The sequence below is a fragment of the Lissotriton vulgaris genome, chromosome 2_2, assembly GCF_964263255.1.
Source record: "Lissotriton vulgaris chromosome 2_2, aLisVul1.2, whole genome shotgun sequence".
Taxonomy (NCBI): Eukaryota; Metazoa; Chordata; class Amphibia; order Caudata; family Salamandridae; genus Lissotriton; species Lissotriton vulgaris.
Genome location: NC_141688.1, coordinates 34864165 through 34889505, shown reverse-complemented (window position 1 = coordinate 34889505; position 25341 = coordinate 34864165). Strand labels below are relative to the sequence as shown.

Here is a 25341-nt window from a genome sequence, read left to right as displayed (position 1 = left end):
AACGTGGTGTACCATGGTTGGCGAGCCCACGTTGGAGCAACCAGGATGAGCGTCATCGAGTGTTGCCTGAGCTTGCGTGCCACCAGCGGTATCAGAGGTGCTGGGGGAAAAGCGTACGCAAATCTGCCTGACCAGTTCATCCACATCGCATTGCCCTGTGATTGGGGGTGTGGGAATCTGGCGGCGAAGTTTTGGCATTTTGCGTTCTCCTTTGTGGCGAACAGGTCTATCTCTGGATGACCCCACCTTTGGAAGTACGGTTGGAGTACTGATGGATGTATCTCCCACTCGTGCATCTGATGGCTGTGCCTGCTGAGCAGATCCGCCATTTGATTGTCCTTGCCTGGGAGATGTTCTGCCATGAGGAAGATGTTCCTCTGAATGGCCCACTTCCACATGCTCTGAGCCAGATGAGACAGCTGTGGAGAGTGTGTTCCTCCCTGCTTCTGGATGTAGTACATGGCCGTCATGTTGTCCGTCCGGATCAACACGACCTTGTTGCACAGATGTACTTTGAACGCCTTTAAGGCCATGAAGATTGCCATCAGTTCCAACACATTGATGTGCATCTTCCTTTGCTGAAGTGTCCATAGTCCCTGCACAGTGTAGTGGAGTACATGCGCTCCCCATCCCTGGAGAGAGGCGTCCGTTGTCAGGATGATCTGTGGGACAGGCTCTTGGAATGGTCGGCCCTTGCAAAGGTTTTGTGGATTCCACCAATGCAGAGAGTTGTACGCCCGACCGCTCACCAACACTAGGTCTGTCAGTTGTCCATGAGCCTGAGTCCACTGACGTGCCAGGCACTCCTGAAGCGGACGCATATGTAGTCTCGCGTGCGGGACAATGGAGATGCAGGAGGCCATCATGCCTATCAACTGCATGAACACCCTCGCTGGAAGCGAGTGTTGGGGTCTGAATCGTTGGATCAGCGCCTGGATGCTGGCGATTCTCACTGAACTCGGCTGCGCAGTGGCTGCCAGAGTGTCGATTGTCGCGCCCAGATACTGTCGCACGTGGGCGGGCTGGAGATGGGACTTCGGGTAGTTCAGAGAGAATCCCAGATCGTGCAGGAGGTGAATGGTGCGTGACACGTGGTCGACGCACTGCTGTTCTGTCTTTGCCTGAATAAGCCAGTCGTCTAGGTACGGAAAGACATGGACGTGCTGGCGACGAAGATGTGCCGCCACAGTCGCTAGGCATTTGGTAAAAACTCTTGGTGCCGTGGTGACCCCGAACGGCAGGACCCTGAACTGGTAATGCTGGTCTAGGATCGTGAATCTGAGATACTTTCTGTGGGAAGGATGCAGGGGAATATGAAAATAGGCATCCTTCAGATCCAGCGTCGCTAGGAAGTCCCCCTGTTGAAGCAGGGGAAGCACCTGCTGCAATGTGAGCATATGGAAGTGCTCCGAGTTGATGTACCAGTTCAGGGGCCTGAGGTCCAGGATCGGCCTGAGTGATCCGTCCTTTTTGGGGATCAGAAAATACAGGGAGTAAACTCCCGTTCCCCGTTCTTGCAATGGAACGAGCTCTATCGCCCCTTTTTGCAGCATGACAAGTACTTCTTGCTGCAACAAGGTCAAGTGCTCGTCGGACATAGCACGGCTTCTTGGCGGTATGTCCGGTGGAATGGACGTAAGTTCTAGACAGTACCCGTACTGGATAAGAGACCTCACCCACCTGTCCGTGGTGATGGACCTCCACGCCGGCAGGAACTGCTGGAGTCTCCCCCCGACAGGTGTTGTGTGATCGGGGGGAAGTGACAAGACGTCACTGCTTGTTGGAGGTGGTGGACCTGGAGGCATTGTTTCCACGTCCCCTGCCTTTGATATTATTGCCTCTGTAGCCACCCCTGCCCTTGTTGTTGTTATACGAGGACTGGGCGTTACCCTTGTAGTATTGCGTGGACTGGGATGCCTGGCCTCTTGAGGTGCCTCTTGAATTGGAGCGGCGAAAGGAACCACCCCGAAACTGCTGACTTTGTAAAGCCCCCATAGACTTGGCAGTTTCGGTATCTTTTTTCATCTTTTCTAGGGAGGCATCCACCTCAGGGCCGAACAGATGGTCAGGATTCACTGTTTGACCCAGTATTGTGGTTTGTATGTCGGGTTTGAACCCAGAAATTCGAAGCCAGGCATGGCGTCTAAGTAGCACGCTTGTATTGATAGCCCTGGAGGCAGTGTCTGCTACATCTAGGGCACATTTGATGGATGCATTTGTAATGAGTTTACCCTCCTGAATAAGCATCTCCCCCGCCTCCTTGTATTGGTCAGGCAAGTGTTGCAGGATGGCCTCTAATGTGTCATAATGGGCCCTATCATAACGTGCAAGCAGGGCTTGAGTGTTAGAGATCCTCCAGATGTTCGCTGCCTGTGCAGCAATGCGTTTGCCTGATGCCTCAAAGATCTTGGACTCTTTGTCTGGGGGAGGAGCATCACCAGTAGTCTGCGAATTCGCCCTCTTCCGAGCGTTGGACACCACCAGGGAGTCCAATGGCAAGTGTCCCTTAATATAAGTGGGATACGTGGGCGCCGCCTTATATTTCCTGTCGATGCTAGGATTGACCACCCGCGCCCGGGTGGGCTCCTTGAATACCTCCTGTGCATGCTTCAGCACTCCTTTAAGCATCGGCAGTGTCTTGACTTGTTTTTCGGCTACCGAGAAGGTGTCGACCAAGAAGTCCGCATCCACGGGGTCTGAGTGCAGTTCGACGTCATGGTTCGCTGCAGCTCTCTCTATTAAAGCATTAAATGCCGCCGAGTCCTCTGTCGGGGACGTCTTAGCGGCGAAAAGTTGAGTGTCCTGGCCCGACTGCGGGTCGTCTGTGTCGCCTCCTGCCGCCCAGGGCACCTGCTCCTCTTCCGGATCCGAGTACGCAGGATAGTTGTACTCGGCCTCTTCCTCGTCCACATCAGGCACGGGGGAATGGGCCGGCGAGTGTTCCAGTGCTTGTGGAGACAGAGGTTCCATCAAAGCCGAAGAGTCCGCAGAGTATCTTTTGTTCTTGAGTGGAATCCTAAAAGGTTCCAAGGCCGGCTCCGACGTAATCTTTCGTTTGAGGAGCGACAATTTTCCGGTGTTGGCGTCGATGGTTACCTCACGACGTTCCTCCACCGCAAGCGGCTGGAGCCGAAGCTTCGATACCACCAAGGCAGCCTTCGGCGTCAATACTTCCTGAGAGTGTCCACTCTGCTTAGGCGCGAAGGCCTTCGGCGCCGACTTGGGAGGAAGGGTAAAACGAATGGGCGTTTGATCCTTGGCAGGCTTCGGCGTGGGCCTAGGCACTACAGTGTCCTGGCTGGGAACAACAGTGGACTGTTGGATCCGCTTTAAGGATTCTCCCACCTTCTTTGTAAGGGAGGCCGAGGGCTGAGCCGTCGCGAGCGAATCTTCGGCTCCGAGAGCCCGGTCGCCGGTAGGCCTCTTCTTCGGTGCCGACGCCCCATGGCCTGGCGCACCGTCGGCGTGACGCTTCTTCGAAGCCGTTTTCGGGTCCGCGACCCCTTTCGGTGCCGACGCAGCCGCGTCGGGTGCCTTCACCTTCGGCGCCGACCCAGAGGGCTTCGGGTCGGCCATTTTGGCGCGGCTCTTGTGGTCGGCCATTTTGGCGTGGCTCTTCAAGTTGGCCATTTTGGGTTTAGTGGAAGTTGACGCCTCCAGAACCTTCTTCACCAACGCCACTTTCGGTTTCGGTTTCGCATCCGAGGGTGCGAGACCAGTTGGCTTCACTATCGGTTTCTTGTTAGAAATGTCCGTGACCGGGCCCGGAGGCGGGGACGTAGGACTCATAGTTAGATCTTGGGTAAGGCCCGAAGGCGATCCCTCGACCTGGGCCGTATGACGGGGAGTACCCCCGGAGTCTGGTTGGGGATGCTCTTCCTCTGAGCTATCTCCCATCGTGGCACAAATCAGTTCGTCGTCCCCTACCTCACCGGAGACTTCGTCGCAGGCCTCCTCATCCGCGTCGTAGGTCTCTTCCTCGGACGCGGGGCCAGAGTCCGACCCTTGTACGTCGTCCTCTTCCTCGACCGATTCCTGAAAGATGTCATCAGGTGGGGGCGCCGAAGCCGACAACTGTGCCTGGAGTCGATTAGCCCGGCGAATCTTCAAAGTTTTCTTACTCCTAAACTTTGAACACGCCATGCAGGTGTCTTCACGGTGATCCGGTGACAAGCATGTGTTGCACACGGGGTGCACGTCGAGGTGCGAATATTTTGAGTGACACAGCGGACACTTCTTGAATGGAGTCCGCTCCATAGCAAAGATTGTAGTGTAGGCCCGTCCGCGTCGAAGCACGTGGAAGGGCAGTAGGAGATCGGAGCTGAGAGTCAGTAAGAAAACCCGAACGCAACTATACCGACGCCCAGCCTAAAGACCTTTTGGTCTCAAGTAAAAATCGAACAACTATCGGTTCCGATGGAGGGAACCGAAAACACATCCGAACCCTATGGCGGAAAAAAACAATCTGAAGCCGCCCTCTCTCCTTCAAGCAGTATTTTACGTGCCTCTTGTTGACGATCCTCCGGTATAAATTCAATGAATTCAGACAGCTCCGACCACATCTGTCGGTCGTAGCGGGCAAGAATCGCAAGAGAATTCGCTGCCTTGATAGAGGATGCAAAAACCACAGTTGATGGACAGAATGCAGAACAATGTCATACATTCACTCCAGTACATAGATCTGGGCCTAAACCCATCTTTTTTTGCACTCCACACCACCCGAGTTCAGATATGGCCATATGCAAATCAGCCTTGACCCTGTGCCTCATGGGAACAGTCCAGCCCGAACGCCATTTGATAGAGGATGCAGCATTGATGGAAAACTTCTTGCCTATTAGGTCCAATCTTCTGCCCTCTTTGTCCGGCGGCGTAGAGATTGGCGTGGACGAATTTTTGGACCTCTGTTGAGCGGCTTGGGATATTACAGAGTCCAGACATGGGTGGCCTACCAAACAGGATGGAGTTTCTGGCGGTGCTCTGTACTTTTTCTCAATACGAGGAGGTACTGCAGGGATGGAAGCGGGTGTCTTCATAATTTTACGACCATCCTGCCAAATAAAGTCTATAATGGGTATGGCCCTAGTAATCCTATATCCCTCTTTAAAATCGTGTAAAAAGCAGTCCGACTGTTCAATGGTAACTGGCAGTTCAAACCTTGTAGCAGCCCTTTGCATTATATTATGAAAGCCGCCAATGTCCTCCGGTGGAGAATCAGAGGGTTGTGGCAAAGAAGGCGAAGGCATGGGTATTACGTAATCATCCCACGGATCCGCAGGTATGTTGTCTTGAGGCAGCTCACCTTCCTCTTCTCTTCATCCGAAGAGGAAGTATCCCGATCATCTTGTGGTGCGGATTCTGCAGTGTCTAGTTGACACTGGAGGCTGCGGTGGAGGAGGGGCAGGTACGTCTGCTGGTACCGGAGGTACAATTGGCGTGGACGGTGTAGGTGGGAACCTTTGGCGATAGTCTGCCAACAGGGCTCGAAAATTTAACTCGATGGCTCGCATAGTCGAGCTAAATTTAACAAGGTCGAGCTATTTTTAGGTCCTACTCGCCCTTTCTGGTAAGTAGGAAAACAAACCAGCTTTTGTCCTCTGTCTGTGAAAACGGAGCAAATGCGACAAGATAACAAGATTTAAAGGCATTTTTATTTCTCACAAAGTTAATGAGCAATAAAGATGCCTTTAAATCTTATCTTGTCACATTTGCTCCGCTTTCAGAGACGTAGGTCAAGTAGGTTGCAGTTAGGTCGAGGACATTTTTTAGGGTACTAGTCCTGCAGGACTAGTACAATTTTTTGGATTTTGAGAGCCCTGGCCAACAGGGCTTGCAAATCCTGTATCAACGAAGGAGGGAGATGACTGGTATCCTCCGAACGTTGAGGTATGTATGGCTGTCTACAGAAAGGTGTAGACAACTCCTCTTGGTAGTAATGTTCTTGAATATCTTCTTCGTCCTCTTCATCCTGGCATTTTATATGCAATTCGGATGGATGGCGTGCAATCCCAAAGGGACCCTCATTATCTCAGTCATCCTCCACGAAACCTCCTCCTCCACATAGGTTTCTAAAATCTGCGATGGTAGCAGTGGAGAAATATTGGAGTAGTCTTGCCTATGATACGTCTTGATCTGAAAAGGAGTATAGGCCACAGGTGAGACATGACACCTGAGGAAGAACAGGTCAGGGTCTTGTTGGCGGAGTCTTGGTAATAACTGGACTCCTTGTGGATTTAGGCGTATAACAAGCTGCGCTGAAGGCGGCTGGCTCATTGGTGGAAGTGCCGTCGACGAGCGTGTCGTCGATAGAATCGTCATAGACGGTGGTACTGTAGATGGACTTTGTCGACGGGGCCGTCGTCGATGGGGTCTTCGTCGATGAGGCAGTCGTCGACGGGGCCGTCGTCGATGGGGTCTTCGTCGATGAGGCAGTCGTCGACGGGGCTGTCGTCGATGGGGTCTTCGTCGATGATCCAGTCGTCGACGGGCTCTTAGTCGACGAACAGCCAGTCGACGACGATTAGGATGTTCACGGGGCTTTTGTCGTCTATGACTTAGTCGACGAAGGAATCGTCGTCGATGCAGTGGTCGTCGACGATTTTGCGTCCTTAACCCCTGAAGATTTCTTGGAGGAAATCTTATCTGATACAATAGTGAGGTAATGGCAGATGTAGATATCGTCACAGAAGAGCTTGAGATGGCAGAAGTCACAGAGACTGTGTGAGAAGACACCAGAGAGACCGTCTTAGCATGGGCTTTACTCAGTTTTAGATGATGATCCTGAAAGCGGAGAAACTGGAGATTCAATAGGAGTGGAGGATGACCTCCTTGAGGGTTCAGACACTCCATGAGAGGATTTGTGTTGTTTTTTTCCTCTCAGGAGAAGAGCTATCTGGCCCTTTTGCTGGATGTTGAAGCTTTGTCCTCATCTGTGGAAGATGATTTAAGCCAAAATAGAACCCTTGCCTCCCTGTCCCTGATAGTTTTGGCAGGGAAGGTGCGGCAAATCCTGCAACCTTCACAATGTGAGAGGGATGCAGGCAGTAGATGCAGCCCTTGTGCTGATCATCTAAATTGACCCTCTTCTTATCATAGGTCCTGCAGGCCTTGAAAAGAGCTTTCTTCTCAGACATTCTGAAGAGAAAAGTGAGTAGGCACTCAGGAGACTCCCATCCACACGACGTGCGGTGAAAATCTGAGGAGAACTGCCTCTGCAGGGAAGGTTCTAGAGGGTGCTGTCAGCTGATTGGTTGGAACGACTTTTCAGTCCTTTACATATAAGGAGGTAAATAGGCTGCTAGTTTTGGGTCTTTTGGGGCCTATAGTCTTGTCAGCCTACTACAGATTTTTATAAGGCACTGCTTTTGTATATATAATTACCGTGGGACTCCTGCCTCAGCGACGGGAAATTATTCAGGCATGTCAATCTACGAAAGATACCCCAATACTGGATAAATAGTAGATACCCTTTGCAACAATAGACAAAAAACAATATCAGATACAATATGTGCAATATAGGAAGGAGGGATAGAAGGGAAAGCTCACCGCTTATTGGAAGAGGTTCCTCAGGACTGCTTGTCCAACTGCTGCCTCACTCCTTGTGGAAGAGTCCAAACAGTAGTGCTTCGTGAATGAATGGGCACTGCTCCATGTAGCCTCCCTACAAATGTCATTGATAGAAACACCAGAAAACAGAGCCGTAGAAGATGAAACTGATCTCGTAGAATGAGCTTTGATTCGTCCTTTCAGCGGCTTTCCTGACACTTGATGACAGAAGTGGATTGTGCTGGCAATCCAATGTGATATCCCCTGCTTTGATAGGGGCATGCCTTTCCTTGGAGCACTAAAAGCGACAAAAAGTTGTGAAGTCTTTCTGAAATCTTTTGTGCGTTGGAGATAGAACTTTAGGCATCTTTGGACATCCAAAGTGTGGAGAGATCTTTCAGCCAGAGTTTAAGGCAGAGGAAAGAAAGACCTTAGTACTACAGGTTCATTCAGGTGAAAATCCGATGGAACTTTTGGAATACATTTCGGATTTGTCCTCAAAATTTAAGAGGCACTTTTTTTTTTTGGAAAACCTTTGTTCAAAAAATAAGGAGATACATGCGCAAGCCCACAACCATCATGGCCGGCGGCAAAGACAATCAATAGAAACAGGAGAACCGTAGGCCAATCTACAATCAGGATATTTCAAAGTACACCAGACGTGACTGTGGGGTGCGCAACACAGGATATGAGGTTTTCATTTTTAAATTTTAGAAGAGAGGGGGCTGCAACAACAAGGACTTCACACCTTACATGAAAAGGACACAAAAGAAACAAGGGGGACGTACCCCATTTACAATCGGAGATAGGCTATGACTACAGCAACTATATAATCTAAGCAGCCGCAGCGGTAAGACTGGACAATAAGCAGTATTACAGAAAGCAACATTCCCAAGTATCACCCCAGAGAGCCCACCCCCAAGAACAGAGAAACAGGCTTGTTGAGATGCCAGAAAAAGAAAAAAGGTGCGAGACCCAGAGACAGCCAACCCTACTAAAGAGGAAAGAACCCTCCCAAAGCCGGAAAAGAGCGATAGGGACCATAACTAAAATAATAAACACCCCCCCCCCCCGCACCCGCCACCCTGCACCCCTGTAATGGCTACGGCCTAACCCACTAACAGTGTGCCTGTCGCCCCGGAAGTGGAGGAGGAGAGCAACAGACCCACTCCCGGACACCCGGTGCCCCCAGCCGGCAGTGACCTCCCCAAGGCACAATCATCAGTAATCGAAGCAAACATTCGGCATTATCATGGGGAGGACATTCACCAATAAGAAACCCCCCCCACCCCGCCCCAGGCCCGGTGAGATATTCGGTGCAGTCCCGGCAAAAGTGAACTGAGCTATACCAGGAAAGTAGAAGTCAACCCTATAAGCATCACAGGGAGATCGATCGCAAAAGTCACAACAAACGTAGTAAAAGGGAACGTCTCAGGTGGTCCAAAGCAGTGGCAAGGAGCCAGAACAGCTCAAAGTCAAAATCGGATATTAATGGGGGGGGGGGGGGGGGGGGGGGGGGGTTTACCCAGCTAGAGTCACTGGGACCTGGGCTATCTAAGTAGTTATAAGAAGGGGTCCCAGTTGCATAGGAACAATAAGCAAAAAAATTAAAATAAGTCAACCAAACAACAAATTAGTCCACATTGTTTTAATCACAATGGGAGTGTATATTAAATATACAGTTTATCCGAACAATAATTTAGTGGTTTCACAGTGCCCCAAGTTGGGAAAAAGAGGGGGGGTAGTGAGTGATCGTGTGAGGATGTTGTGAAAGAAAGAAGGAAAATTCTTAAGTGACAGTATAATCAACAAATATAAATCATTTGTCAATGTTACACAATATGTACAGAGACCAGGACCATCAGGTTCAAACAATCATTTCAAAAGCAAAGCATACTCCACAAAGTTCAATGAATGAAAACAATAGGGCGTGGAGTTGATATTCAAAGGCAGGTAGTTGTCGACGTTTCGACCCTCATATATGCAGGTACGAGTGCTAATCTTGCTGTGGGGTCTTCATCAGGACTGGAAGATGGGACACATAACCTATTTAATATATAAAAAATTGGGTGCATGCATCCAACCCTGTCAACTTCGGGTCCTGTATATACCACTTTTGTGGTAAGTTTTTAAGCCCATGACTTTATGACCTGAATCAACAGCCCACACGCATACCAGACATGTTCTGGTACGATTATCACGAGACTCGGTGATTGCACTTTGGTCCTGACCCATCGGGCTCCAGGTGTATTACCATGTCCCATTGAGTAGTTATCTCTAAGATCTTTGGCCTGGTCCACCTACGTCAGGCTGGCTCTTCCCCAACGGCTCTTGACTTCACATATCGATTCCTCAATATATAACAAGTTGTTGTGACTATTTTAGCGCAACTTTAGTTACTGCACAATGTTTAATTGATATTGATCCTGTAATTATTTCGGAACTACTGTAACCTGTAACCCCTACCAATCCTGTCATGGGATCGATGTGCCACCTTGCTTTGATATATCTAGGGATACTCTTTCCCGTGCCTAAATCATATATTTATATATTAAATAGGTTATGTGTCCCATCTTCCAGTCCTGATGAAGACCCCACAGCAAGATTAGCACTCGTACCTGCATATAGGAGGGTCGAAACGTCGACAACTACCTGCCTTTGAATATCAACTCCACGCCCTATTGTTTTCATTCATTGAACTTTGTGGAGTATGCTTTGCTTTTGAAATGATTGTTTGAACCTGATGGTCCTGGTCTCTGTACATATTGTGTAACATTGACAAATGATTTATATTTGTTTATTTATTTATTTATTTATTTGCAAACTTGTACCGCGCTGGGAATCGACTCCCTGGGGAGTATCTCCGCGCCTTTGGCGACATCAGAAAGCAAGTAGCCCTGTCAAGTGTTATCAATGTTCAACAATGTCAATAATTTAACAAGAAAGTTTTTAATTTTTTCCTGAAGGAAAAATGTTCCCTGCATGCTCTGATTTCATATGGAAGTTCATTCCAAAGTTTCGGGCCTGCCACTGACAAAGCTCTTCCACCTTGTCGTGTCTTCCAGAATCTGGGGACACATAATTCATGGTCTCCGGATCTCAGGGGTCTTGCTGGAATATATGGGATGAATTTCTTGGTTAAATCATCCGGACCTCTACCAGAAAGGCACTTGTGGATGATGCAACAAGTTTTAAACATCACTCTTTGTTTTATGGTGAGCCAGTGGAGTTTTTTGAGAAGTGGCTTTGAAGGAGTCCGGGCCGGGGCATTGAGAACAAGGCGGGCAGCCGTGTTCTGCACGACTTGAAGTCTGGCGACGACCCCTTCATTGGCGGCTAGCAGCAAACCATTACAATAGTCCAGTCTACTCAACACGAGCGACTGAACTAAAGTTTTCCTGGTGGTATCAGGTAGCAAGGGGAACACCCTTCGGAGAAGTCCAATAACATGGAAACAGGAGCTTAATACCTGAGTAGCATGATGTTTTAGGGTGAGCTCCTGATCCAGTTTGACTCCCAGGTCTTTCACTACCATTTTAGGCTCAGGGACTGGGCCAAGATCACAAGGCCACCAATCCGGAGTCCACAGTCGTTTGGCTTCCCCAAAGAGCATCACCTCCGTCTTGGAGACGTTACACTGAAGGAGGTTTGCTGCCATCCAATGTGCCACTTCTTTCATCCCTTGGGCAAAGGAGTGACGCACTTCAGGAGTCATGATTTTAAACGGAAAGAGGAGTTGTGTATCGTCTGCATACGATACAGGGATAAACCCGTGGGATCTCATGATGTTAGCTAGGGATGTTAAATAACGTTGGGCTCAAGCAGGAGCCCTGTGGCACCCCCTTTGAGATCTCCACCTCCTCTGACTGGTATGGGCCCAGTATTACTCTCTGAGTGCGTTTGCTGAAAAAGCTCCTTAACCATGCCAGCGCCTTGCCTCCCAGACCGATGTCAACTAGTCTGGTGGTCATGATCTCATGTGACACAGTGTCAAACGCCGCTGACAAATCTAATAACACCAGGATAACGGAGTACCCCTTATCCTGCAGCATATGAAGATTGTCAGCGACGGACAGCAAGGCGGTCTCGGTGCTATGCCTAGGTCTAAAACCCGACTGGGAGGGGTCTAGTCCCCCTGCACTCTCGATGTAATTGGATAAGTGCCGGTTAGCAAACTTCTCGGCAAGCTTCCCTAAGAAAGGGAGAAGAGAAATGGGTCTCAGGTTAGTGAGGTCAGTCCATGGAATGGAGTTGTTCTTCCGTAGAGGCCTCACCAAAGCACTCTTCCAATCAGGAGGAACTTCTCCTGATCCTAAGGATAGATTAAGCACCCACTGGATCCCCGCTCCTAGATCTTCCCTTAAGAGAGACATGATCCGAGCTGGAACAATATCCGACGGGCATCCACTCTTGGTTTGAGTGCCAATGTCCTCTATTGATATATGGGGGAATTCAACAAGCTTGCTAGCATTATCTTCTATTGTGCTGAGGTGTGGAGGAGCCATACTATCAACAGTTCTCAAGGTGTTAGAGGTGGATTTCGAGGCTAAGATCTTAGCATAAATGCCTTCTATTTTCCTTACAAAGAACTGCGAGATGTTATCACAGAGTTCCTGGAACTCAATCCCCTCTGTTTCACAAGCTGCAGGCTTGACAAAGGTCTGTAAGATCTGATAAAGGACTTTCGCATTTCTACCCGCAGCTGATATCTGGGCTGCTATATGATGTTTCCGGGCAGATTGAATGGCTTTATGATAATTTTTCTGGGAAGTCCTATAAATGTCTTTATCCTCATCCTTATGTGTGACTCTCCATCGTTTTTCCGATTTCCGTGCCGTGATTTTTAGTTGCCTGAGTTCGTCTGTGTACCGGACTTCTTGTTTTGGGGTAGGTCGGGGTTTGTATGTTCTTAAAGGAACAACATGATCAATGGAGATAGTTACCGCTTCATTGAAAGCGGCTAGTGCCGCGGTGACGTTGTCGCCATATTCAGCCCAATTAGGTTCGATGTTGATTATACTGTCACTTAAGAATTTTCCTTCTTTCTTTCACGACATCCTCACACGATCACTCACTACCCCCCCTCTTTTTCCCAACTTGGGGCACTGTGAAACCACTAATTTATTGTTCGGATAAACTGTATATTTAATATACACTGCCATTGTGATTAAAACAATGTGGACTAATTTGTTGTTTGGTTGACTTATTTTCATTTTTTTGCTTATTGTTCCTATGCAAAGTCGAAATCAGCCCTGTCCAGTGCGAATCCGTTCCGGAGCACGCGCCAACCAAGCCACAGCCGACCAGAAGCAGACAAAGCGTCCATGGCAGTCCGAGGCACTGAAGATGGAACAAAGTCCGGACACAAAATGGCGGCCTCCGTTATACAGGGGGGTCGCGAAGAAGAAAAACGGTAGTCCCCTTAGACAGGACCCTGAGACTCTGCGTTGACGAACAGAACCTCCAGCGACGATACTCCATCGACTAGGAAACGTGAATGTAAGATCAGGCACTGTAGCGGGTAAAGGAGAAGTGAGGCCGACTCCCGAAGGAGCGAAGTCGGGCCGCCGCTCGGGAACCTCAAGATGGCAAAGCAAATCGCTTGGCTGGACCTCAAACTGCTGTTCAGGTGTTGCAGCGTCAATGGCCGGTCGCGAGCAGACATCATCCAGCTTTGCCGCCAGGGAGACACATGTGACGGCAAGTTGTGAGCAGAGCGCCCCTATCGCTGCCATTACGGAACGCAATGAGTGTGCGCTATCCATCCCCTCCATCCCGGGGCCCAAAGGATGGAGGGGAACAATCTCCAGCCCACGTCGCCGGGCTCCGGACACACGTTTTTTAGAGTCATTCTTGAACTGTAAGAAAGATTCAAAAATTGGGAGAGCTTGAAGTTCTCCAACCCTCCTGGCTGATGTTATAGCCAGAAGAAAAGCAATCTTCCATGACAATTATATGTCCGCTTTATGTATAGGTTCAAAAAGGAGTGGTCAATAAAAAACAACCTAGGCAATCAATTAAAATAGAGTAATGAACAAAGATATTTAAGGAAAGAGAGCTACCAGTGAAATCAGTTTCTAATATTTATTAACATATATGTTAAAAAAGGAAACACAAATTCCATATATATATAAAGAACTCATCATCACATATCAAAGAGTCAACATACAATAAAAAAGTATATGAATCAATAACAGAATTATAAATTCATTTACTACATAAAAGGGGAAAGAGGCATAATTCTCGACGAGCGTTTCGGCGACCAGCGCCTTCTTCTGGAGGAGCCACGTGTAATATATAAAGTCGTTACATTTGGAAATGGACTTTAATAAATTCGTTCTTCGCAAGTGTTTTCCAATTCACAAGATGAGTCAACGGATCGACAGCTTAACAGGTTTTTAAGGCAAAGTTTGCTATACATTCAATACGTCCGGTTGAGTGTAGTCTGTAAAATTTGATTAGGAAAAGCCGGATCTGAGAGGGCTGATATAGCAAATTTAAGCAACTCAACGCTTCTCGCCGTTGATATAATGATATGGCTGACACTTTGCAGGGCGGATAAGACTGATGAGCCCCTGCGTGGATGTAGCAATGCCCTCAGATAGAAGAAGCTTCCTCCTGATGTGGGGAGATTCTTTATGTTCAGTTTCCTCTTGGCATAGTTTACGGGATGTAAAACAGTCCGTCGACGAGAAGCGTAGTTCTGGCGGCTGCAATCGTCAGAAAAGGAGACCTCATGAGATGGGCACGGACCAGGTTGAGTTGCCATATTGGAGGAGGAGGTCTAACTGGAGGGAAAGCCCAGAATAGACCTTTCAGGAATTGTTTGATAACTCTCGCAGACCAGAGAGAAGGGCCAGAGGCTGTTCATCTGAACCTAGAGATCGCTGTCAGATGCACCTTGATGGAAGAGTGTTGAAGACCTGACCTGGCCAAAGACAAAAATGTATGGTAAGATCTTATGAGGAGCTGAAGTGAATGGATGAAGATTTTCCTTGTGGCACCATGCACAAAAACGGTTCCATTTTGCTTGATAGGTTCTGTTTGTACTTGGGGCTCGAGATTGAGCTAAAATTACTTTGCAATCTTGAGGGATATCTCAAGTTCTGAACTCCTGTTGCTCAGGAGCCATGCTGTCCATTGCAGAGAACTCAGGTCCGGATGAATTACTTGGCCCTGAGACATCGTCAGCAGGGTAGGAATGGGACGCAGGTGAATTTGATCATCCTGAGACAGAAGGAGCTCTGTGAACCAAAATTGGCGGGCCAAGCTGGAGCTATTAAAATCATTGCGCAGGTTTCCGTCTTGAGTTTCCTTAGCACCTTGGGAAGCAGGGGAATTGGTGGAAAGGCGTAAACAAATGCGCCTGACCTGGCTATCGAAAGAGCATTCCCCAACAATCCTTGATGGTGATACCTGCTTGCGTAAAATTGGCATTTGTTTTCTAAGGTCGCAAACAGGTCTATAAGAGGAGTGCCCCAACAAGAGAATATTCTTACGAGAGTTCTCTGATCTAATTCCCATTCGTGAGAGACAGACCTTTGACGGCTCAATGAATCCGCCTCCGTATTGAGGGAACCTGGCAGATGTTCCGCTGAGAGAGATATCTGATGACTAATTGCCCATTCCCAGATCTCCTGTGCCTCCCTTGAAAGAAGCTTGGATCCTAGGGCCACGACTGTGGAATTCCAAATTTTTGGAAGGAAGGCTTGTAAAGCTAAACTAATCGCTCGTAGCTCCAGAAGGGAGGTGCGAATCTCTGGAGACCAGTGGTCGCTTACTTGAAGATCCTGTAATACCGCCCCCCAGCCCTCTAGAGAGGCGTCTGTGGTCAGAACTAATGGAGAAGGAGTAACCGCGAAAGAGACCTTTCGCGATATTTGTAGTCCATCACATGATTGCCTTCTTCATGATAGGAGTGATCTTTATCCGGTCGAACGATCTCTCCGCCTGACACAATTGCAAGTCTAGTTGCTCTTGCAGGGGGTGCATGTGAAGCCTGCAGTGCGAAATTAAGGCAATGCAAGATGACATCGATCCTAGAAGGGATTTGTATTAACGGACTGAAAGAGTTGGTTTCCTTTGTAATCGGTTGGCAGAAAGTATCAGTCTGTTCTGTCTCTTCTCTGAAGTGAAAGCTTTGCAAATGAGTTGTATCCAGAATAGCACACAAACCTTGCCGACCTGGATGGAAGGACAGACTTGCTTCTGTTCAGACCTAGACACAAGAGACTGAAAAGTTGAATGCAATCTTCGACTGCCCTTGTGGCTGCTTGAGGGGATGGAACCTTTATCAACCAATCGTCCAGGTAGGGAAACACCTGCAGAGACTGCCTTCTGAGAAATGCTGCTACTGGGGCCAATACCTTTGTAAATATCCGCGGTGCTGTTCTTAGTCCGAAAGTTAGGACCCTGAACTGAAAGTGGCTCTTGGCTACTGTGAAGCGACGATACCTCCTGTGTGGCCGGATGAATGAGAACATGAAAGCACGCGTCCTCGAGATCTAGAGTTGTCATACAATCACCAGGATTTAGGAGACGCAATATATCCTGGAGAGAAACCACCTGAAAAGAGTTTTATGAGATAGGTGTTGAGCTCCCTCAGATCTAGAATTGGGCGCCACTTTTCTTCTGTTTTGAGAACCAGGAAAAACCTGGAATAGAACCCTTTCCCTCGTTGAGACAGGGGAACCGATTCGATCGCTCCTTTGATGAGTAGCTGCTGAGCTACGAGACACAGAAGATTCAGATGTTTTGATTCTGTGGCACAAGGGGCTCTGGATGGTGGAAAATCTTGAAACTCTAGAGTGTGGCCAAATTGTATGATGTGGAGGACCCACCAATCCGATGTAATAATCTGCCAGTTGTGAGGTATTCGGATATCCTACCCCCACTGATGTTACTGGAGGGGGAGGAACAGTAGATAGAGCCAGGAAGCCGCTATTGTCGTTTAGAAGCATCTCTCCCCTGACGGCCCGGTCGTCCTCTTGATGGTTGACGAGAGAAAGACACCTGGTGGCGTTGCGAGTATTGGGGCCTGTACGACTGAGAAGATTGTGAATAAGAGGAGTAACGTTGTTGGTTACCACCTTTTATACAACGAAAAATCTCTTGCTTTCGCACCCCTGAAAGGTACTTTGCGGTATTGCAATGTCCCCAAGGACCTTGCCGTGTCAGTTTTGATGTCTTGAAGGGCATCGTCTATATGTTACCCAAAAAGCATTTCTCCATCATAGGGTAAGTCCAGGATCTTATTTTGAACTTCCTGGCAAAACCAGGTAGCCCGAAGCCAGTCCTGACGTCTTAAAACTGCTGATCCAGCCAAATCTCGAAAAGCAGTGGTAGCTATATCCATAGCTTTATATTTTTTCTCCAGCCACGGAAGAACAGGGATGACTGTAGCCGGAATTTGCATCACCTTAATCCCTTCAGACCACACATGCTCAACGATTGGGATTGAATGGATGGACTTCTTGTAAGGTTCCTTAAAATCATAAAGGAAGCAATCTGACTGTACTGTTGTAATAGGAAGGCCAAACCTCTTAAAAGCCCTGTCCATAAGGTTATGGAAACCTCCGATGTCTGCTGGAGGGGACTCAACGGGATCCGGCGATGGCGAGGTCGGATCTGGAATGACAATCATCCCACTCCCTATCTGGGACCTGATGTACATCATGCTCTTCATCAGATGTGTTATCATCATGAATAGCTACAATTTCCTGGTGGCTCTCTTGGCTCCGGCTCTGAAGGTCGAGACACCAGAGTCACTGTAATTGAAGTGGCAGGAATTGATGGAGGAGGTGCCTGCGCTTGCTGCTCAGAAGCTTGAGGCGGAAACCTTTTCTTGTAGTCTTGTAGCATCATTGTAAGTCCGTTATAAGAGAGGAAGGCATTGCCACCATATCCTAATGAGACTGAGGTTGAGGTCTCTTTTGTTGATCATAATGGCGATCTTCAGTATAGTAATCGTCAGAATCTGAATCCTGATATTTCACCCGAAGTTGGGATGGGCTATAAGCATCCCAATAAGGACAATCCTCCTCCTCCTCTGAAAGTTCTTCCTCAAAGAGTAAAGTTGGAGGCAAGGGTGTCACTCTGTGAGGAGTGATCTGTTGCCTTCTTATCGATACCTGGACACTTTGAATCGTCGACGACGACCGTCGACGGAGAGGGCTGTTGTCACCACCATCACCGTCGTCTAAGTCGTCCTCGTAGACATCGTAGCCGTCGACACTATCGTCGGCGTCATCGTCGAAGGTCATAGTCGTCGACAAGGGGACAGGTACCTGAACCTTTGACTACGATAACATCACCGCCGCCATGGCTCCCGTCGACGGAGCTGTAACTGAAACCAGGTGCACTTTCGATGTAGTCGTCGACGTACCTGAAGTTGTCGTCGTCGACAGACTGTTCTTTCTATCGGATTTTCCTTCCTGAGGGACAGAAGCTGGTTTCTTGAATATCTTCTTTTCAGACAGTGGAGAAGCAATAGAAGGAGTTTGTTGTACATTCTTTGATTGTTGTACCTCAGGCAATTTGTACCAGCCTCTCCTTTACACCTCGGCGAGGAGATTTTTTGGGACTGGGCCTTTTAGACCTATCAGAGGTCTTTTGTTAGGCCTTAACAGGGGGTTCAGATGAAATTGAAGGGGTAGACCTACCGCTTTTCCTGGACTTCCAGAGGACGCAGCTGAGGAAGAAGCCTCACCGACAGAACCTCCTTACGAGACTTCATCTTCTGTAACCAGGTTAATAAACTGCCTTCCCTGTCTCTCAAGGTCTTGGTGGAGAAAGTCCTGCAGATCTTACAATCGGTAGCTTTATGATCAGGGTACAAGCAGTATATACAGTGTTTATGCTTGTCCTCAATGTACAGCCTTTTCTTAGCTTTAAACAAAGCCTTCTTTTCCTTATCAGACATTGTAGAGTAGAAAATCCAAATCTGTAGAGAAAACTGAGCAGAGCTCAGTGGAGACTCCCTTAGCACAAATTGCGGTAGAAAATCTGGGGCTCTGAGGCTCTCTCAGGAGGGTTCTAAGGGGTGAGGCTGATCTGATTGGTTGTTGCAGTTTTTTGGTCTCTTTTACAAAAAGGAGGGAGATATGCTACAAAATGAGATGAGGCCTGGGCCTTTCTTTCTCTTTTGCAACTACTGCTATGGTATTTTCTCTTTTCCGAGGCTCCCATTCAGACGACGGGGGAATGATATAAAGCATGGGAATCTATGAAAGTCCAACACCGGGGCAAGCTGAATAATATGTCAGACACACTGACTAGGCTGAGGGACAGATGGGAGACTGACATGTGGGAACTGGAGGACTTTGACTGGGAGGCAGCTCTGATGCACCAGAGGGAAGAGGCCATTAAGTCACGACTGTGCCGGATTTAACTCAAGATACTACAGGTGGTTTAATATGATAGGGACTGCCTGCATTGCATGGGAGGGCAGTTTCCCTGGCCAGCCTACGCTACAGGGACAGTAAATACATACTCTATGGGACTTTCCAGCCATCCAGACATTTTTATCAGATTGTGAAAGCTCAGCGAGTGTTGGAAACCGTCATCCCTCTTGATCCTTAATACATTTTACTGGGTGTCCCAGGCGATTTGGCATTCCAAGACCACAACTTTTCTGCAACCATGGGACAGTGGTGGTTGATAGTGTTGTGGCGCACCATTGGAGTGCACCAGAGGTTCTTACCATGGTCGAATGGACGGCGAGGATGGATCTTTATATGGCTGCTGAAAAAGTTCTGTATAAAACTGAGTGTGTCCTTGTAAGTTCTTCAAGGTCTGGGGACTTTGGCTTAGATATTATGGTCTCTACCCCTTGGATGACAAATCAGCTCCCTTACTATGTCGTCGACCCAATTCATATTGTATTTTATTGTCCTTCCTCTCCTTGTTACCATGTGCTAGTCTTCTGTGAGTGGTTGCATGTCTCCCTTTCTCCTTTGTTTGAATTTATTTAGGATGCAGGTGTGTGCCCTTAACGGTTTATCGCTATATAAAACTTTAATAAAGATATAGATTTTAATATAATTTTGAAAACCTTGCTTCATAACTTGGTCCTCCATGCAGCATAATACAACGGGAAACAAGATCTGTGCGCCGGGACCGGGACTTGTTTTCCTGTGAGCACGCCGGCCTGGGCCTGATGCAACGCAGTACTGTGATACATGCCGTGGATTACCTGGAAGCACATGCCCGTTAGGCCCCTCAGGCTGCATGGAGAAGCAGGCTGGGCCCGAAGTATTGTGAGGGAGTTATCAGCGGCCCATGAATAACACGCTGATGTGGCAGGGAAACCACAGGCCTACGCGTGTCCTTGGTTGAGCTGGCTGGCTGCATGGCTTGAGGCTGGGTGCTGCGATCGCACACTGCACGCCAGGTGGGAACTGGTGGACATGGGTGACAGCTGGCCATAAATTAAGCAGTTATGGAAACAATTTGCCAGTTGTTACTTTAATATAATTACCTCCATATAACTGCCACACTTCTTTCACTGCAGACTCCTGGGTCTGGGAAGAAAGTGTGCACCGGGGCCACCCGGGACTTGTGAATTATCAACTGACAGTTACACAGCGGGCTGCAGACAGCGTAGGAGTCTATCCTACAAGGCCATGGCCTGCTCATGCCCTCAAGCAGGGCATGGGGTGTGGCCGGCCCACCGGGACACATGCTCATTATTTGGTCACACAATGTGGGTGGAGGTGCCAGGAACACTGCTGTGGGCGATTTGTGTGGTGAGAACCCTGGCACACCCACCAATACTCCGTCGTTTCAAGTGGCAAACATGAGCAAGCAGGACACTAGGCAGCCTAAACTCACTTTCAAGAGCAAATGTGCATCTTGCTACGCGGACCAGAAGACCCCATCAGAAACTAAGTCAGAGACCCCCGACGAGTGGCGATAAGCAAGAGGCAGATGTAGCAAAGAAAAGACAAACACAACTCCAGACTTCAACAGGTGGAAAGCGGAGTCTGACACCAAGGACCCCCAGGCAGAGTCTAAGAAACATCTACTGCGGATGGACAAGATCCTATATCTTATCAGAGCTAAGAATGAAGAACTTGAATCCCGATCATGGCGCAACAACCTTCGTATCACTGGCATTCCCAAATCCACCACCATGGAAAGTTTTGTGGAGTTGTCCTCCGGTATTTCTTTAGGCAGCCCGTCACCTGTATTAATTGCAGAAAGGCTAGATAGGTCCCTTGGCCGGCAACCACCCCCAGGTGCACCTGGGTGACCCATCGTGGCGTGCCAACTGAACTACAGAGATAGATATATGATCCTATGTCTGGCCGGCAAGGAATAATCCATAACCCATCAGGGTACCTCAATATCTTTTTATACTGACTTCACCATTGCTGTCAAAAACACATAAGCAAATTTCTTCCTGCTAAAAGACTCTTCCAACAAGCGAACAATCCTTATGCACCTCTTTGCTCAGCAAAGCTCCGTACTACACAGGACGATACGCCCCATTTCTTCATGGAGGCCAAGGCAGCCGTAAAGTTTCCTAAGCATCAAAACCGGCATCCCTGGCAAGATCGTCAAGGTGCTCCACAGAAGATTCCCTAAATGAAAATTATTGAACCAGCCCATACCGGCAATATCACTTCAGGAAGCCCCAACAGGGATTAACAGGGATTAACTCAAGATAAAAAAATTTTTTTTTTGCATTCAGCATACTGGTACCTCACGATGACTACTGCATTACTGTTCTAACATGTTTGCGGTGCACATACACGGGGGCGTGAGCCCATCCGACACTAACTTGATGGTGTGGCAGAACAAAACCTCTAAAATGGAGGTTACTTTACACGGCATTCAAGGTTTCCGACTGATGTCATAATAAGTCATAAGGGCTCCGTCTAGGTCGACACAAGAAGATTGCATGGGAGAGAAAAGTTCCTCACATGGTAGTAGATGTGAAACCCTGCCCTGAGTGCAACTGTGGTGGTATCAGAAGATCTGTGGCAATGATTACTGGTCATGAGCATGTTCACTAGAACCCAGCTATGTCTCATGGAATGTGATCTGGTTAGACCTGGAGAGGTGCACTGTGACCTACTTTCATAGTGGTGGAGGGCTACCAGGAGCAGAGTAGTAGGAGGGAGGCGGTCGTAGCATATTGTTTTTATAGAGAGTTATCCAAGTGTGATCAGGCCTTCTGATATTTGGCAAGAGAATGGCACACTTAAAAACATTTGGTTACTATGTGCTTAGCTCACTTTTGGAAGGAGATTTGGGGAGATCATATGCAAGCTGGAATGTGCTGACTGGTACGTGCTGTGAGCCAATGAGTGCTACTGTACACTGGGACAGCACACGTGTGAGAGAACCTCACAGGTATGTGTGAGCCTGTGAGAGCTACAGCATATGGAGAGCATGGGTTTGTGTGCAGCGTGCTGGTACAGCACATGGTTGACTACACCCATGTTTGTGTACAATGCTAAGGATGCACAGAAGTATGTGAGGGGTACAGTACATAGAGGCCTGTGGTTTTCTGCTGGGATCCCCAGGGTTCTGCTGACGGAGCATTTGGTGGTACAGAAGCCACTAAGACACATTCGTGGGTGGCTGCATTCCTGAGCACTTGGTGGGAAACACACCGTAAGGGCAGGTAGTGTCAGGCTCTTCAGTACACTTCCGCCAGGCTTATTCAGGCTTATTAATTCTGAAAGATTATAGGTGAAAGGGGCCTAGTCAGGAAAGAGATTTGGCTGATAAGAGTCACAAAGCAGACTGAAGGCCTTTGTAACCTTTTGATACAAATCAGTGAGGCTGACATCCAGATGTGAACTTGGTCATTTCCATGGCCTGTGTTTGGGGCTATCCAGTACAGAGCTAATCCTGCTGTGATGTACAGCTCGTTATACCAAAAACACAAACAGAGTAGTGGGCACTTCATTGTGGGCAACCCCCAGCACACAAATTATAAAGACTGACACTCACATTTGCGTCTGGGTGCATTGTAAAGGGGTGCTTGAAACTCACCGAATTGGTAAATTAAAGGTGTACACCAGTGTGGAGAAGCTGTAACCAAGACTGTAGACTGAAGGTATTTTGTGTACCATATTTTGCTTTGTGTATATATATATATATCAATAATACTTTTGATAAAAGGGAGAATTCTGCTGGCCATTTATTAGGGTTGCTGAACGTACGTAGAGTTGTGAATATGAGTTTCTCCAACACCTATCTCCTTCCAGAGAAGCCTTGGACTGCTTAACTCACGCTACCACAGAGTCACGTGCAGGATGGATACTTGATCCAGTTGCTCACAGACTATTGTGGGGGCCAGCTGCAAGAAATCAGGAGTAAAAGGCGCTCAAACTCCCACCCCTCCCCACAGTTGGGCCCAGTAACCCCTCCTTGCCCTGTGAAATGAGGGCTGTTTGTGAATAAACACTTTTAGACATAACAGACTAGAGGATTAAATAATGTGCAGCCTGTGAATGTACAAGATTGTATCTTGCAAATCACTTCTGTGGATTATTTACCATACAAAGGCGTTGTCTGCATTGCAATGTAATCCAGCAGCATCAGCAGAACTCAAATGTGATGAAGTTGTTTAACACAGAGGCACAAAGGGTCAGCATCACTGAAACTGGCACTACTTTAAAACGTGAGCATTTCTTAACACGGGACACAGGTTTAACAGTTTAAAAAAAAGAGCCTTTCACTGGTAACCCTAACAGTAAGTTAAGCTGTAACTAATATCAACACATCCTAGATTGGCCTTTCTTCTAAACAGGAGCTCTTGAAAAGGTCTGGCTTGTATGGATCAAAGATTATAGCATGCATTCACAGTAGAGGGATGAGGGCCGAAACCATCAAAGTAAGCACTGGCTTGGAGCTGAAATTTTAGTAATCTTTGTGACAGTATCTACTCTGTTTAATACATCCTTAAATTGTTAACCTATGCTCTATGTATAAAGTAAATGGAATGGAAGTTAAAGAAGTCTTCTTCCAACTGGTCTAATTTTAGCCCCAAAACCATTGTATACTTACCAGTAGTCAACTTGTTAAGAACTTGGACCTTTGGTAACTGAAGTCCGAATTGGACTTCTTGATCCTGAGTTACTGTAATTTTTTTTAATTTATAAGGCACACAAACTCCACCTACCAAAACTGGCGTCCACATTTGCAGCGAACAGGTTTTGCATCAGGATACTGAACTTTCACCACGTGGTGGCAGTCTGGAGCAGGACACCATTTTAGAAGTCGATTGCACTAAAAGAAGAACAGCTTATGAGAAAGTTGTGGTGTAAGCATCAAGCACAGGCGAGAAACAAATGTCCTGAGCCCCTAACTCATACTCTTCGGTGTTCTAAAGAGAAGATTGTTTACAATTATTTTTTTAAAGTTTGATTTTTATTTTAAACTTTCACGAACCACTCTTTCGTCACCCTCTTCACACAATCCATTGAGAAGCCAGCCAGACAGCAGCTTCTTCTAGAGTCCCTTCATGTAACATGCCCATGCTTTTCTATTTGGCACTGCTACTCTTAGCAGAAAGAAAGTAAATAGTTAAAGAAGGGTATTTTCTATATTAAATTTGATAATGTAATGTAATAGAAACCTGTCCAAATTCAATAAGCACATTATGTTGACATTGGGGGCTTGAGGGAATCGCTCTCACCATCACTTTCTCAGCCCGAAGTATAGGCTGAGAAGTAATTTTGCATACCAGCTGTACTGCTGCGGTAGTTTCTCTGTTGAGACACTAGTACTTTTTGGTACATCTAGTCAGTCCTCCTTCCTACTTGTGGTGTATTGACTGCAAATCACCTTAATCCAGAAATGGAAAGAGGAGATCTACATTTAACATTAAGCCCTGGCAAAAAATAGCATCCAATGGGAGAATGGGGGCACAAACATACAAAAAATAATAAATATAGAATACAGTATCGGCTTAAATGGCTCCTTTCCAGAGAAATTTCAAGAACCCATGAAAGACTAGCCACTGGCATAGCCCTAATTTCATGCACTTTGATGCTTGTTTATCAAGCAATTTCTAATACTGCATCTAAGAAAGCAGGGAACTGTCCAATTAGGTGAACATTTTCATTTAAATATTTGCCTCTAGAAGAACACATGGCCATTTACTAGTCAGCACAGTCTGTTGGACGTGCGTAAAATTTACAATGGTTAAAGAGAAGTCTGAACTTTTTGACCAACAAAACGAAGGGTTTAGATAGAAAAACAGAAGGAAGGCACATCTCTTGATTTCACCAATGCTATGAATGAGGCAGTGTCTATGACCCACAATGTTCACAAGTTACTCTTAACAAAAAGGGATGTTGTGATTTAGGGCGGTGATCACATGGTACAGATGAAAGAGTGGTGGCCTTCAATACTTGGTGATTGTATATTACATGTGAAATGCATTAGACATATTGGATTTCGTTTTGATGAAAAGTAGACGGTAAAACAACTTTCTAAGTTAACACCTACCTGCTTCTGTCATCTGAGAGTGTTGAGGAAAATACTCCCAATATTTCCAGGTGAGGATAGATTAACAGTAATTAGAGGAGCTGTGAGCTCTTGCTTAAACTAGTGTAATATCTTTTATTTACGGCTACTGAAGGAACTTTACACAAACTTCAACTAAAGCAGAATATGGCTGTGAGGTAGATGTTTAACATGCCTCGGTATGCTTCTGTAAACTGTTAGCTGATCCAGCTGCATTGGCTGAACTTCAAGAAAATCATTTTCAAGACATTAGGCAAATGCTTTAAAATAATTTACAGTACTGTGGCAGTATTCATCTATTTGGTCTTCCAA

General features: G+C 47.3%; 1 protein-coding gene across 4 annotated transcripts in view; it reads right to left on the bottom strand.

Moving 5' to 3' along the window:
* Positions 1–25341, bottom strand: part of ARIH1 (ariadne RBR E3 ubiquitin protein ligase 1) — a 616333-nt gene that overhangs the window by 210375 nt on the left and 380617 nt on the right. For all 4 annotated transcript variants that reach the window (XM_086959245.1, XM_086959247.1, XM_086959246.1 and 1 more), the window contains exon 7: positions 23681–23787. In XM_086959245.1, coding sequence (XP_086815371.1) covers positions 23681–23787 — 107 coding nt within the window. The remainder of the gene's footprint in view (positions 1–23680; positions 23788–25341) is intronic.